At 33.5% G+C, this 17,218-nt stretch overlaps 1 protein-coding gene across 4 annotated transcripts in view; it reads right to left on the bottom strand.

The window, feature by feature from the left end:
* Positions 1 to 17,218, bottom strand: part of pld1a (phospholipase D1a) — a 73,185-nt gene that overhangs the window by 37,196 nt on the left and 18,771 nt on the right. For all 4 annotated transcript variants that reach the window (XR_015477762.1, XR_015477763.1, NM_001160095.1 and 1 more), the window contains 7 exon segments: positions 11,302 to 11,416; positions 6,626 to 6,691; positions 6,231 to 6,289; positions 4,245 to 4,337; positions 3,748 to 3,900; positions 3,504 to 3,653; positions 1,204 to 1,287 (listed from right to left, as the gene is read on the bottom strand). Coding sequence is in view for 2 of the 4 variants with exons in the window: in NM_001160095.1 (NP_001153567.1) it covers positions 1,204 to 1,287; positions 3,504 to 3,653; positions 3,748 to 3,900; positions 4,245 to 4,337; positions 6,231 to 6,289; positions 6,626 to 6,691; positions 11,302 to 11,416 (720 nt within the window). In the remaining 2 variants the exon portion in view is untranslated.

Raw genomic sequence — 17,218 nt, 5'->3', positions numbered from 1 at the left:
TGCGCATCGATGGATTTGCTCTTCAGTGTTTGGACTTTCAGCAGTGAAGTTTAAACCACACTGAACTGAACTGAACTTCAACCCGGAAACTGGACTGACACATTTTTAATTTGCTAGAACTTCTAATGTTAAGCTGCTCTGACACAATCTACATTGTAAAATAAACATGAATTGAATTAAATTAAATTTTGTGTTTAACAGGAAAAAAAACTCAAAGGTTTAAAACCACATGAGACACACTTCATGTTAGGGTGAACTATCCTTTAAGCAACATATTAGAATGACTCCTGATGAATCATAATACATCAAAGACTCTGACTGATGAAAATCTACTTTGTAGCAATAGATATAAAATATATTTACCAGTTTGATGCACAAATGGTTTGGCAAGTGTATAATTAATTATAAAATCTCTAAATGTAAATCTCTAGGCTGTTTAAAAGACTAATCTTTTGTAAATTTGCTACCGAGTAGTTAATACATATTTCATATTTTCATCTCAAATAAATGAGCCACATGAAACATGATTGAAAATACTATGTTTTGAAAAACATTGGAAAGTGGTAGTCATTGACTTTTATAGTATTTGGGTTTCTCACTATGGAAGTCATAGATTCCCAGTTTCCAACAATTTTCAAAATATCTTCTTTTTCATTATGCTTCACATAAATGAGCAATTTTATGTGGCTTATTTATGTAAAACATGATTGAAAAAAAAGATATTTTGAAAAATGTTAGAAACTTGTAATCATTAACTTTATCGCAGAAAAAATTATTTATGTTATAAAAGTCAGTGGTTACAGGTTTCAGGTTACAGAACTTTTTCAAAAAACATCTATAGTTCAACAGAAGAAAAATCCCCAAACAGGTTTCTGATAAGCGAAGGGTGAGTAAATGATGGCAGAATTTTCAGTTTTGGGTGAAATATCCCTTTAAACAACTGAAATAATACAAGTTGTCTTGGATTTCCCCATTATCACTAATATACACCCAAAACTATATGTAAGCCTTTTATAGTTTGATTTTCCAGAACTATGTAAACACTGGGACTCTGTGGAGACATCCAAACATTGCTCTGTTTGTTGAAGCAATCTGTCCAACCCATGATAGCAACATTGGCTCACCCAATAGTGTGAACTGGGCTGAGACTATCTGTCTGCCTGAACATGTTTTCTTGCTGAAGAATAAACACTGAGCACATACCACCAGTCTGTGATGAAGATCTCCTCTTTGGCCTCCTCTAGGGCATTTGCAACATCTTCCATGTAGGTTTTGCCATTCACATACCTGTAAAATCAAAATTATTTAAATGGATGGTTTAAAAAAATAATAACACAAATCTATTTACCTCTCATGTCATTCCAAATCTATATTTTGTACATATAATAGACATACAAAACAAACATGCAAAAACCTTAACTTAAAACTTAAGCTACTTTCATTAACAACAAATCCAACCAAACAAACAAAAAGTAAAATAAAAAAGCAAGACAAAAAAAAAAAAAAAACGAAAAACATACATCTACTGTAAATGTCTTCTTTTAGGGCGCATGTCCACTGAAGATTTTTTCCCCAGTGGAGCATTATTTTTTCCATTGTTCTCAATGGAATAGCGTTTTTTTTTTTTTTTATAATAACAGCGTAGCAAAGTTCTAAAGCTTGTGTTTTATGCAAAGTGCTGAGCATTTGGAATTTTAAACTGCTCTAACATTTGAATCGCTCTCAGCTGAGTGTTTTTAAAGGGATCGATGGCATTTTAAGCTGCGCGAAATCACTTCAGTGGACCTTAAGTCCCATAAAATACAGTTAGTCATACAGGTTTAAAACAACGTGATAATAAAACATTTTATCTTCTTAGCCAGTTACAATCATGAATAGTGTGCTCTTAATGCATTATGAAACATATAAATGTGATTGTTTAGCTTGAAAAATGTAAATGTAATAATATATTTTTTTTAAATAAAAATATAAGCAAATTTTACATTTTAAATTCAGAAAAGGTCAAAAATTCATAATGGGCGAAGCAGTGGCGCAGTAGGTAGTGCTGTCGCCTCACAGCAAGAAGGTCGCTGGGTTGCTGGTTCAAGCCTCGGCTCAGTTGGCGTTTCTGTGTGGAGTTTGCATGTTCTCCCTGCGTTCGCGTAGGTTTCCTCCAGGAGCTCCAGTTTCCCCCACAGTGCAAAGACATGCGGTACAGGTAAATTGGGTAGGCTAAATTGTCCGTAGTGTATGAATGTGTGTTTGTGGATGTTTCCCAGAGATGGGTTGCAGCTGGAAGGGCATCCGCTGCGTAAAAACTTGCTGGATAAGTTAGCGGTTCATTCCGCTGTGGCGACCCTGGATTAATAAAGGGACTAAGCTGACAAGAAAATGAAAGAATGAATGAAAAATTCATAATTAATTTTTTCTATATTTTATATTCATGACATGCTTTTGTCTGCTTTCATGTACATAACAACTTTTTATTTTCTTTCTATGACATTAGTTATGTGTGAATTTTTACATCAATCAAAAGATATAAATCATATTCAATCATTCATTCATTCAATTCATACAATTTATTAGGCGTCCCCACAGCAGTATGAACCGCCAACCTATCCAGCATACTGTATGTTTTTCACAGCGGATGCCCTTCCAGCTGCAACCTAGTACTGGGAAACACCCATACACACTCATACACACAAGTACACTACACCCAATTTAGTTTATTCAATTCACCTATAGCACATGTCTTTGGACCATGGGGGAAACTGAAGTACCCAGAAGAAACCCACGCCAACATGGGAAGAACATGCAAACTCCACACAGTAACGCTACTTAACCCATCTGGGGCTGGAACCAGTGATCTTCTTGCTGTGAGGCGACAGTGCCTAACACTGAACCACCGTGTCGCCCGTAAAAATCGTATATCAGTAAAAAGCATTTTGACTATTAAGCATGGTAATCTTTTTGACAAATATGTTGTGTAATACTGATTATTAATATATTTTTCTTTACGTTTTTTCTCTGTTCCATTACTAAATTAGCAATGACTTATGAGTTGACCCTATAATGCTAAAAAGTTATTTTCTGTATTCTTCAGATACTCAATTTATTCATATGACCATTTAGTTTTCAAATGAAATCCAGACACACCGGAAAACTGTCACCCTGATTAAGGCATCTTCTGCTGAAAAGAGTAGGTGCGATGAACAATATTGCTGTTTTTTTAAAATGATAGCCATGTTAATAAAGGCTTTTTAATAATTTTTCACTTACTTTTTGAGTGCTTGGACTTATGATATTGTTGTTTATCTTAATGAATCCCTTATCCAAGCATATTAATTACCTCTGAAGCATTTTTATTTAATTCTGGATTTGTCTATGGTCTTAAATTTACACTACATAGTTATAACAGCCATCTCTAAACATCTGCTCAAGCTTATCACAGTTATTTATCAATCATTTTGATTAACCCAAACCACCAATTTCTCAACCTAAAGACCACTTTAGATCAAATATACCATTTAGAGGGTATGTTCTCCTCCTCCCTGGCAAAGGATCCGAATCTGTGGGTCCTCAAAAAAGCCTTGCCATGTTTCCTCACAAAGCTTTCAATGGCCTGCCCCCACCAGCGGGCATGTCTGTAACTAGTGAATTTCAGCACTAGTTTCCTGTACAAAACACACACATAAATACCAAACTAACAAGCACATTTATTACTGACATGGTGTGACATGATCAAGTGTCATGACTAAGTGAACACACCTAGACAGGTTTTCTATCCTCACTCCATGCTTCGTCTCTGTTTGTTTGGAGTCCATTTTGATGCTAAACTCATTGTCCACCAGTAGGACAAATGAAATGGCACCAGTGTCCGGCTTCATGTACAGCAAAAAAGAGTCCTTCACAATAAGCCACCTATAAAAAAAATATCATAATTAGACAAGTCACAGCCTGGCCTAAAGTAAGCTTCTCTAAAGCACTGTTATACAGGGAGCAGTGGAAAGCAGTGATACAGTGTCAGTATGATCAGAGAATTGAAGTAGCCTGGTATCAGTGGAGCAGAGATAAACAGACAAAAAAAAGGCATGTAGCAAGTGCCCGTTCCATCAGAGTGGTGCATTTTCACAGATAACACTGCTTTAAAGAGCTTTTTACAAATGTTAAAGCTCAAAGTGAAAATGCTTGAATGCATATCATCAGTTCATGCTGTTTCCGTGATTGATTTGACAATTGATTTTGTATTTTATGGTAAAGAATACCTCTTAGACCAGCGGTAGCAGACTTCATTGTGGCCACAGCAGTTCATGCCCGGGATACGATGACCTCCTGACCGCTTATAAACTATGCCTTCTCTGGAAGATAGAGGTTTGTAGTATTAAAGGATGAATCACATGAAACGCATCCCTGTTTGTGTCACATTTCAGTGAGGTGATGGATTATGTGTTGCGTAAAAATGTGTACATTTTAAGAAAGTCATGTTTGTCATTGCCACATTTTTATGACACATATGTCTCTTCCCAAATTCTGAGTGTTTTATACATTACAGAGAAATATGTCATATTACTATCATGCTGATTATAATTCCAAAAAAATATCATGGTACATTTCATGTCATATAGTACATAACTATAGTATGATTATGAGAATCTGTTGAAATTACAAAGAATTCAGAAAAACAATTAAACGCATTGTGGTAACAATGGGGATTTTTTTGTGATTAATGTCCCTAACTGTTGCTTAACAGTAGCTAAAAGTTATGATCACAACTGAAAACAAGTATATAAAATATCAGGTTCAATTTTATATTAATAGCTCCCTAAATAAATAAATTTAGATTTATTTTATGCTAGTTGTTTTCAAACCTAATGACTTCAAGACTCCCATAACCAAAGACGATGTTTAAAGGGCCCCAAAAATATTTCATATTTTATAAATATACATATTGAAATATTTACAAAAAAATATAAATCTGCTGACAAATCCTTCATTTTAAAGATTCAAGACACCCTGGAAAAGTTTTCTTGAGATTTTAACAGATTTGTGTGTGTTCATCATCAGTTAGGACAACGTTAGCACCTGTCAGCTTCAATTGTGGGAAAAACAGGATCATTTTGAGCTTTTGTCAGCTAATTTCATCTTTCGAGTTTAAAACAATTTTTGGGGCGGGATCAAAATCGGTTGAGGTAGTGCGAATCTGCTAGTGGAGTAATGACGTGTCGGTTTCTCATTATTATTCATAGCTGCGTTTTCTTATCCTATGAGAAGACCGTGCTACTTAATTATTCATGAGAGCTTGTGCTTTCCGAAGGTAAGGCAGGCCTGCCAAGCTGTGAGACCCAATGACTGGGTGAGACCACAGCACAGGTCGTTTGTGTTTGTTTTCATGATCCACAGGGTTTGCTGCATGTTTTTCCCCCTGATGCTGTCAAGGCCGATACAGCAAAGCTGTTTGTGTGCAGCAAGCATTTTTGTCAGGAGACCTATACAAGAATTGGGGATTGGCAGACTTTGTCTTTTATTAGTTGAGTTTGTTACCATTCAAACACATCGCCAGTATTCTTGCTGATGTTTGCCTGTTTAAAATCCTCCAGATTATTGGCAAGGCTAATGGTTGGAATAGACAAGGCAAGAGACCTGCTGCACTGCTATCCACTGTGTCTGCATTCAGACCCGGGGATTGAGGAGGAGAGAAGTCCTCCTCATTTATAGTGTTTATATAAATACGATTATCTTTATAATGATGTAACAAATTGTGATTATGTGTATATGAAATGACAAATAACAAATGTAGCAGGACATTAAATTACTTACTGTTTATGTCTGTGTATGTTAACTTTGTAAAACTATAAAATCATGCATCTAATGGTTTGTTTCTCAGTTTATAAGCCAACTGGCAACATTCTTTCAACTCCTCCTCTTTTTCCCGTTTTGCCGGCCACACCCACTCCTCCCTCTGCTTGCAAAATTCCACACCCATCTAGGAGCACTTTTGGAAAAAATTCTCAGGTAGACTTGATCCAAAAGATCATGGCTTTCTAATTCTAAAAGTGGCAATATAAAGTTACAATTTTCTTATACTGTATATTTTTATATACTATAAGCTCCCTATAGTATATTGTTCTCTTTACTCCTGTCTGAGAACCACAATTCTATAAAATGTACTTCACCATACAATTAAAAAGATATACTATATATGAGCATGAGCCAATAATAAAATAATAAAGCAAAAAACATTGTGTCCTCACAATCCTTTTGGGCCCAAGTCCTGAATGAAGGACAACTGGCTCACATCAATAAACTCCATCTGCAAATGAGAAACAATTCAGCTTAAAACCAGCAAGAAAGAGATGCAGCCTCAATTAAAAGAAGTTACACTAAATCCTCAGCCATATTGACCCTCAGAGGGAATTAAGAGGGAAAAGAGGGAACGAAAGAAGGAATTTGAGGGAGAAAAAGAGAGAATTTACGGATGTCCTTGATTAAAGCTGCTGGAATAGAACTGAAGAGCAAGAAAGAGAGCGAGAGACTCAAGACACACAGTTTCTATCAGCAATATTGATCGTCACTCTGCTGCTTCATTAAAGATAACTCAACATGTGCTCTATCAGGGCCTGAACTCTATAACCAAGTGTGAGCTTACCGTTGCGTAGTATTTTCTATACATCGCCATCTTCAGCAGCTTGTTTAGATAGTCCTCCAGTTGTTTCTGTAAAAGGAAAATGCATGTGCTAGTCAGTTTTAAATGTCTGATACTGTGGCACTGGCACTATAAGAGATAACCGTAAAGCTCAAAAAATAAAAATGCCATTTAAAATGTCCTGAATAGTTTTTGGTGATAACGCTTCAATCTTTTGATAAACATCAGCATTAAATGTCAGCATAATTTCAACTTTTTAAACAGCAATGGCGAGTCGTTTCCTTAAAGCTGAATAGCTCTAGAGTTGTCGAATCTGTCGCGGTGTTCGAAATCATTCACTTGTACACTAATTCATTAATCCCTATGTAGAGCACGAGTTAAAGGGAGAGTTTAACTAAAAATAAATACTTACTTTTAATTGTTCCAAAATGAGCAGGAAACCTGTGACCATTGAGTTCCACAGCATTGAGTTCTGACTATGGAAGTCAATGGTTACAGGATTTCAGCTTTCTTTTGAATATCTGCTTTAGTATTCAACAGAAGAAACTTATAAAAGTTTGGAATCCCTTGAGAGTGAGTGAGTAGTGAGTACATTTTCATTTATTCTGTGAACTATCCTTTTAAATGCACTTTATCAATAATGAGCTAATGCATTTAATTTATGGATTTGGACACTGATGTGTCACACCTCATCTGTCAGAGCCTGAGCTTCATTGAAAAATTTTTATCATGTACATTTGTCTCATAAGCAGCAAACTTTCTGAATAACAGTAATGTTTATTTGGTAATTACACAAACACTGCCATTTAACAGATTGAAAACACTAAGATTTGATCATGTTTTAAAAGGTGCTAATTCTGCTTACCAAGGCTGCATTTATTCAATCATTTTTTTTTCTTAAAAATTCTTATTGAATGTAGTTTCAAGCTTAATTGTGATCAGTTTATATTGGTTACTAATTAAAATGACTAATACTGATTCCAGCAAAGTATATGTACACACATACGCATACACTCACAGGCCACTTTATTAGGTACACCCGTTCAACTGCTCGTTACTTAAATTTCTAATCAGCCAATGACATGGCAGCAACTCAATGCATTTAGACATGTCGACATGCTCAAGATGATCTGCTGCAGTTCAAACCAAGCATCAAAATGGGGAAGAAAGGTGATTTAAGTGATTTTTAATGGTTGTTGATGCCAGACGAGCACAATCAATTAATCAATACAATTCACACAGGCTCACCAAAATTGGACAAAAGAAGATTGGAAAAACATTGCCTGGTCTGAGGAGTCTTGACTTCTTCTGCGACTTCCGGATATCAGGGTCAGAATTTGGCGTCAACAATATGAAAGCATGGATCAATCCTGCTTTGTATCAACACTTTAGGCTAGTGGATGTGGTGTAATGGTGTGGGGGATATTTTCTTGGCAGACTTTGGACCCACTAGTATGAATTGAGCACTGTGTCAATGCCACAGTCTACCAGAGTATTGTTGCTGACCATGACACTCCCTTTATGACCTCCCTTTGTAACCATCTTCTGATGGTTACTTCCAGCATGATACCATGCCATGGCATGAAGCGCAAATCATTTCAGACTGGTTTCTTAAACATGACAATGAGTTCACTGTACTCAAATGGACTCCACAGTCACCAGTTCTTAATCCAATAGAGCACCTTTGGGATGTGGCGGACAGGAGATTCCCATCATAGATATGTAGCCGACAAATCTGCAACAACTGCGTGATGCCATCACATCAATATAGACCAAAATTTCCAGTAACTTGGCAGTTCTGAAGACAAAAGTGGGTCCAACCCGGTACTAGAAAGATATACTTAATAAAGTGGCCAAGCAATTGTTCTAATAACGCAAAAGAAAATTAAAGTTCCTCAGCACTCATTCTCTTTACAATTCATAATTTATTCTAGATGCTGTGATTAAGGCTATAAACGATCCGCCTCACATGTGAAAGGCTCCTGACATCGGATCTCATGCAAAGAGAAATTGTAAAACATGATTACAAGTTTACCAGTGTGAATCAGGCTAAGGTAAGAAGATAAAGAACACTGGCTAGTTATGTATTTGCTAAAAAAAAAGGGTAATTTTTAACCAAATTAAATCCCAAACTGCAGCTTTAAAGCATCATGTTGGAAGAAAAAAAAGAATACAGAGTGTAATAATAACTGCGATTTTGGGTAAAAGATTTTAAGCACAGGATATGTACTGTAGTATAAAAGTTTTTCACCCCTGTCTCTCCACTGGAATTTGCGTTTGAAAAAAATTATTTAAAGTCTTCTGACTTATTTTTTTTTTTTTAAGTGGGTTGTGCTTCAGTACAGCTTCTTGGCAAGATTGAATGTGTGATCAAACTAAGCAGATCTGGCCCTGTACACATCCCACCCAGCATAAATATATAAAAAATGTCATCTAACATCTGACATGTCATATCTGCTGCCTTTTGATCTTACCAAATCAAAATGCAAGTATTTTTAAATAAATCATGCTGTTGACATTTAGATCTATGAGTTGCTTAGTCAGATCATACCTAACACTGCAAATTAGCTAGCTACCTGAGCAACTGAAATGTCTTAGATGTTCTAAAAAAAAATCATCTCTGTGTCAAACTTGCATCCCGCCAGATTTCAGAGTTCTCGCCAACTCTTGAAAGCCATGCAGATATTTACTCTCATTTCAGTACAGGCTCTGTTGTGTTTCCGTTTTTGACTGCAGGCTCCCTGTAGTTTGAGGTGTACTGGTTCTGGCAACAAGTGATTCCCCAATGACTGCTGTTTAGACCGCTTTAAAATTTAATGCAGCTAGAATGTTTCAGTGCGTTTACTTTTGTCTGATAAAATGGAGGAAACTCTTTGCCATTTTCCATCTTTTTAGGACAAACTGATAGAAGTGAAGCTACATTTGAAATTGTACTTGGTCTATATTTATTAGAAAACTTGCAACACATCAAATGTTGTGCCTCAGTCAAAAACGTAAAAAAAAATAATAATAGTAAAAAACTGAGTGCACTTTGTCATTTCTATCTCCAAAAACTTTTTGGAAGGAGTCAAAAATAAATAAATTAAAAAAAAAAAATCAACAAAGTCAGCTTACAATTGCCAAGTGCCACACGTTTATAGAAATGTCTCCTTGTAAATAAAACTAAATCACAGAACTGCATCCTCAACACAACCCATGTGGTACCCAGGCTTATTTACACACGGAAAATGAACTCAAGTGACAATTGCCATTGCAATTGAACCAAAGGACTCAAATTATTTATGTTATTTTTTTTAATTATTACATAAAATTATTATATAATATGTATTTATGTTCATTTTTCATGTTCATTTATGAATCAGGGTAAAGAATGCAGAGAGTTTTAAACACTGATGTCAAATACTTTTATGCATCTATGTGATTTATATTATCGACATTTCTCAATATTGCACTACACATTCATTCTTTTATTAGCAAATGTTATTATAAAGTCAGAATTTGAATACGAAAACTATGGCTGCATGCCATAACAAAGTTGACAAGTTGTATGCTGTAATGTTAATACAAACATAAATGTATTGGAATATTTAATAAATAATAAAACATTAAAATATTAAATTTATCTTCTCTCCTCTATTAGATTGCTAATATTTACGCATTTACGCATATTTACGTAAGATTTGTATTATATAATATAAAGGAATGCATATTTAGAGCAATACAGCATAGGAAAATGTTTCTTAATATTATTATAAAACATGATTAAACTTATAAAACATCAGTTATGATAAAAGTATATCAGCACAAAAAGGTATTCATTAAACTTAATTTATTTTTGTTTATATACACAAGGCATATGATACAATCATTCAGTAGTTTCTGAACAGAAAAATCTAATGTTGTTAAAACAGCATTTTCAACTCAGAAAGGCAGCATCTATTTGATACAAATTATTTGATAAAAACAGTATAATTAGTGATTTTTTTACTTTAAATTTAATCTAAAATAATTGTCTAAATTTAACTGTCTTCTATTTAAACATGTAAAAAAAAGAATAATTATTAATATTTGAAACTCTTGCATACAACATGTGCATTAAAAATAATATGTACTTTGTACAATATATATGAATGAATGAATGGATGAACTAACCTATATAACTGTTGAGTGCATAAATAAAGGAAAAGTATAATCTAACACAAACCTAACTTTTTAATAATTATTGATTATTTTAGCTATGTAAATTTACTTTAAACATCTGAAATATTTCACCAAAAAATATATTTAGCATAAAGTGTTTTACAGCTTGAAGAATATACAATAATGTTCTAAAGTAAGATAATATACTTCTCTTTTTACAATATTTATATTTTACTACTTTTATACAATATTTAAACGCCACCTATATTGTTATTTATTAACTGTTTGATTAATCGTTGGGTTTTCTAAAGCACTTCCTTAAATATCTACAAAGTAAATACAAAGTAATATACTACTGAAAAACATTTCTGTTCCCATACATGCATTAATATGACAAGATGACAGATGTTACTGTATTCAAAGACCACTAAATCACATCACTGACAATACATGGGAAAGACCTGAGAACAAACACATATGCCAAGTGATATTCCAGATTACCTGACACTCATCCTATGATGTGATCAAGAGCGACTCACCCTTCGACTAGACACCTGCTCCTCTCTCGCCAGCTCTCCATCTCCACCTCCCCGGGGCAGAGCTGGCATCTGCCTCACCTCACTCCTCTTGATGCTTTTCCTTCTCTCTGTGTGGCTGAAAGAAGAAAGAGACAGGTTTCATTTTTTCATCTTTTAGGTAGTGCATAATTTGCTGTAGAGTGCAAAGTTGCTGTTTGGCCATAAATAACATCTGCAAAATTACAATGATCTAATTTTAGTGTAAAGTGAGATATTCTCTTTTACAGAACTTCCCTTTTTAAGGCCATCAACAAATGGTTGGTAGAAAGAACAATGAGTTTCTTCCTGGGTTTGTGACATCACTGACGGTAAAATGTACATAAATGGTTAACCAAAAAAATATGACATTAAACAAATCAGAACACACTGGGCCAGAAAAACAATAAGAGCCCATAGCTTATTTCTAAGGCAGGGCCTTCTTAGAACCGAGAAAGCAACAGTCCATGTTTAGCAGAACGGAAAGAGTGGTGTAAAGTCAAATAAAAATTTAAAACTGTCACCTCACTTTTTTTTTTTTTTGTTAGTTTTAGACATGAATATGATTTGTTATATATGATATATGCATAAAATATATGTTTTGTCAAGATAAGTATTGGTTCAGAATTCTTTATTACAAAAAAAAACAATAAAATCTAGGAAATAAAATAAAAATAAAAAACTAAAAATAATGAAAAACAAATAAAAATGATACAGTCATCTATGTGTCTGCTAAAACAAACTTTGCCGGGCAGGTGAGCAACTGACTCAGGCTTTACAACATATTTCAAGATGGCTTAAGCGGTCTCATTTAACGTTAAATGTCAAGCAAACAGTTTCTACGTGCTTCTCCATAAGAAATATGCCTGAATAGGATATATTTGAAGTGCTGATTAAAAAACAAAGTGAGCAAATGAAAGTATCTTGGCATAACTCTAGACATGAATTTAAAATTTGATAGTCACGTTAAAAATTTGTGTAAGAAGTTCAAGCCAAGTCTAAACTGTATTCGTTTCATTAGAAGATGTTTAACTGCAAAATTATACATGCACTCAATGTTATTCTTTAACTTGTCAAACTGCACTACATCATTTTCAAAAGCCTCTTTAACCACATTGTGCAATACTTTTTCATACAGTATGCACTTGTACACAGCACCTTATAACAATATACAATGTAATACTTTCTTGTACACATTTGTACACAGCACCTTATAACTTGTATATTTAGAACAAATCTGTACATACAACTCAACATCCAGAGCTTTTTGTCTAATTGCATTCTGTTTAATGATTGTAGTCTTTTCTCATATTTATTTTCCATGTTGTCACTTGTCGTACACTGTAAGCTTCTGTAGCCAAAACAAATTCCTTGTGTGTAGAGCACACTTGCCAATTAAACCAATTCCAATTCTGATTCTGATTGAAGCCTATTGATTCAATATATAACCAAGCTATTAAAATTATGGACTTAAAGCCTATAACGATGGCATCATTGTGAGTTTTTTTTTTTTTTTTGTAAACATAACCATTTTAGTTTTGATAGTTTTATTAAATTTATTTATCTTAAATTGGATTTTAAATGTTAAAATAATCATGTTCCGATGCTGTTTTCTGTTCTAATCAGTAGACATCAGACCTCTCACAGAATAACACGAGCAACTACCAAAGTGTAAGCCCACTTTTGGTCTTCTCTGTTAAGGAAACAAAATTGTAGAATGATTTATCTGTTAGCCTAAAATAAGAAAGTATTATAAATGTTTTTAGTAGTGTATACTTAAAAAGTAGTTTTAAAAAGTAGCAGTGTTTACACAAATAGTCTACTATTAGTTTGTTTAATCATGCCGCCTATGCTTTTGCCTTACAGCAATTTTATGTAAAGAATTATAATGTTGTGTATATGGATGTATTTTATCATTCATTTTCATTTTATGTCAAACCTTCCATGGGCAGGTGTTGAGAATTAGCAAGTCTGCCAAAAAAGCTTAAACAAATGCATTTGGTTGTCCAGAGTAATTGTGATGTCCATGTAAAACAAATAAATAAATGAATGAAAGAATGAATAAACATACAAACAAATAATCAATCAATAAAAATGAACACACAATAAAAACAAATAAAATAAAACTAAAACTAAAAATAATAAAAATTAAGTAAAAAATAAATTAATTAAAAATAAATAAATAAACGAAATAAAAAAATAAAAAAATAAAATCAAACAGAAATAAAATAAAATAAAATAGAAATAAAAATAACTTTTTTTTCATTCATTCATTCATTCATTTTCTTTTCGGCTTAGTCCCTTTATTAATCTGGGGTTGCCACAGCGGAATGAACCGCCAATTAATCCAGCATATGTTTTACACAGTGGATGCCCTTCAATCCTTTTTTTAAAATATAATATAATATAATCAAAAATAAAATAAACTTGCACTGCATGCAAACTTTTCATACACGAATAGAGCAAAACTTCACACCAGTGGGATAACAATAGCAAAGTTGTAAATGAATAGCCATAAAATATGAACAAAGAAGGCAAAGAAAACACAAACAAAAGAGAATAGGTGTAAACTGAAGAAAGAGAAATGAGATACTTAGAGAAAAACTACTGAAAAAAGGAGTGTACAGGAAGTGGGAACTATTATAGCTTCTAGAAGAATGAGAAGAGAATGAACTGATGTGCCTCCTTTATTGTCACCTGCTATTAAAATCCCTCTTGGGTTATTGAATCATAAGTGATCAGCTGAGACACATCACGACTTACATGAGCGCTAAGATCTATCTCTAATGTATCTCCTGTGAGCACTTGAGACCAGGAGTGAATATCAAACAGCATTTTTCAGACCTTGAAAGGCACAGTGGGAAAAAAATAATACTTGAAGGGTCGTTCCAAATGAAAGTGAGCAAGCGAATACCTTCAGGAAGGGCACTTCTAAGGTATATTTATAGTGACTTCATGAAAGTAGTTTTGCCATTTTGAGTGACAACTTCAAATCACCTCACCAAACCTTTCCCTGAGAAATCTAAGATAATTGATTGAGACACCTGGGATTTAAAATGAAATTGAAAGTGGAATATTCTTCACAAACTGATAACTTGTTTGTTTTTTTGTTTTTTACGTTTGCTTCTCTTATTAGATGCCATGTTTATTGTATTTCTACATGATACAATATTAAAAGGACAGCTCACCCAGAAACGACAATTAGCTGTTACCTGACTCACTCTAAGGTTACTCGGATTAAATGTCAATGGGAAAGATTTTTAGATCAATTCAAGTGTTAAAAAGGCAGGTAACCCTGGCACTTTAAGTAAAATAAATTTATATTCCTTCTTGCTGTGAGGTGATTGTGTGACCCACTGAGCCCAATATATATTAAAATAATATTAAAGTACAGGCAAAAAAGAATGAATAACGAGGTCTTCTTAGAGAATGAAAGAATGAGGTCTTACTACTGTATATGTAGGGAAAATGACCAACTTTACTAACTTTAACCAGGATAAGAATTACAGGGGTGCCCCTCAAAACATTAGGGAGTTTTTTGGGGGTATTTTGATAGTGGAAATTAGCCTATACTTATCTGTATCTAATGTAAATATATAAAATAATGTTCATATACATATAAATTTGATCAATACAATGGTCCTTTCGACTGTGCCCAGCAGGCTACGCAAGAAAACTTTAATTTATCAAAATATCAAAATATCCAGCTCTATAGGCTGAAGACTCCAAAAGTGATTAAAGGATACTTTGTCTTGACAAATAGGTGTTTGTATCTTAATATAGGCTAAAATGAAGTCAAATTAGGTTAAACAGTGCAACAGTATGCTCAGTATGTCTTTTATAATCATCAGTTTATCAGGTCTGGGATGCAAACTTGTCACTATTTGCCAAAATTCACACACTGTAAAAATGCAGGGTTTCACACAATTCCTTCATGTTGTCTTAAAACGCAAAATTGATTAAGATAACATAATAGTTTTTACAAATTTAAGTGGATTGAACATAAACAAATTAATTGTTCAAAAAAATAAATGTGTTGTTAAACTCATATTAAATAAGTAGCTTGAACAAGCAGCAAAAGTAATTTTTAAGTGCAGTTTTACATGAAAAATACTGCAAGTTAACCACAAGAATGGCATGTCTGCTGAAATAGCCCATAAGAGGTTATTGTAGGAAAGAATACACTAATTATCTTTATCTGAAAATCTTTCTTCAAGCCTTTCAAGTTTTGATTAATAAATGACGTGTAATTGAATTAAATATACAGTGTAAATCTGGTTCACTTAAGCATGCGTATTGTGCAAAGTACTGAACACAGGAGTAGTGTCAATAATAGTCAATGTATATTTGCACACTACTTTAATTTAAAGATTCAGCTAATAGTCCTGAGTGTGTTTTCAAAAGATATAACAAATGTTATACTTTTTAAACAGATCAAAAAGGCCTCTTAGTGCCAGTAGCTTGCATTTGACAAAATCACCAAGGTTCTATGTTCATACTAAACTTAATACAACAAAACATTTAAATACCAGCACTCCAGATAAAATGGTAAAGGTTATAATAATAATACATATGAAACCTCTTTAACATTATTAAGTACATAGGCTACTGAGTGAGTTATGGTGGTTGGTTTGCACTGTTCTAACTTTCATTTTCAAACTGTTTGCCAGTTACTTTATTTTCATGATCTGAGGCGAAATATCTGCTGCAGCTTTCAAAAACTTATCATAGCTTTTTAAAACTCACACTGGAAGCTTTTAACACTGAATTAAGCATCATTGGCATAGTAGTTTATGCTGTTGTTCAGCCTTGACGTCGTAGAAATAGAAACTGTTTCCAAAATAGAAAATTTAGCACATCCCTGTTGTGGAGGGTTAAGACAAAAACTCCAAACAGTTTGCGTGTTGCGACACCACATTACTTGTAGTTTGGATTCAGTGAGAGGGTGAGTAAATCAACAGCAATTTTTCCATTTGTGGCTAAACTTTCTTTTTAACAATCAGAACATAAATTGAAATAAGGATCAGGGTTGATTTAAAAATGAACATTTGCTAAATATATTAATAGAAAATAAATGATATATTTATATATATAGCGTTTAAGTCAGAACTATTAGTCCATCTGTATGCTTTTTTTACCCAATTTTTGTTTAATACATTTCTGTTAATTTTGTCATGATGACAAAACATAATATTTTACCAGGTATTTTATACTAGATACTAGTATTCAGCTTAACGTGCAATTTTCAGGCTTAACTAGGTTAAATTGGCTTAACTAGGTGAGTTACGTTAACTAGGTAAGTGGTTGTATAATGATGATTTGTTCTGAAGACAATTAAAAAATATATTGCTAAACAGGGCTAATAATATTGACCTTGAGATCATTAAAACATTAAACACTGCTTTTATTCTAGCTGAAATAAAACAAATAAGACTTTCTCCAGAAGAAATAAACATAGGAAACACTGTGATATAACTGTTTTATAACAGTATATGTTAATTGTATATAGTTAACTGAATATAGTTAATTTCATAAATATTTCTATCTCTTCATTTATATTGTGTATGCATGTGTGCTGTCAGAATGATCTTTATGTGTAATGACAATACTTGTAGTAATTAGTTACACTCACAGGCAAATACACAACCGTAAGATCAATGCTGTCAGCTGAGGAAAACACATTAAACAGCACACGCATCTGACAGTAGGGCAAGCAATGTAAATTTATGATTAAGTTTGAAGCAGTGCATTTGTTTGTGCTTAAGGTGACTTGGAATGTGCATGAATCCAGCAGCAGCAGCAGCAGCTCAAGCTTCATTATTTTTCAGATGTGTTTGCAACCAAGTATTGTCCCAGCCTAGGGAGAAAGTCTTGAGTTTAAAATTACATTCTGCCTGTGCCA

This window comes from Danio rerio, chromosome 2 (genome assembly GCF_052040795.2).
Source record: "Danio rerio strain M-AB ecotype USA chromosome 2, GRCz13ab, whole genome shotgun sequence".
Lineage (NCBI taxonomy): Eukaryota > Metazoa > Chordata > Actinopteri > Cypriniformes > Danionidae > Danio > Danio rerio.
The sequence above is the reverse complement of the archived record's forward strand: the minus strand, read 5'-3'. Positions and strand labels throughout refer to the sequence as shown.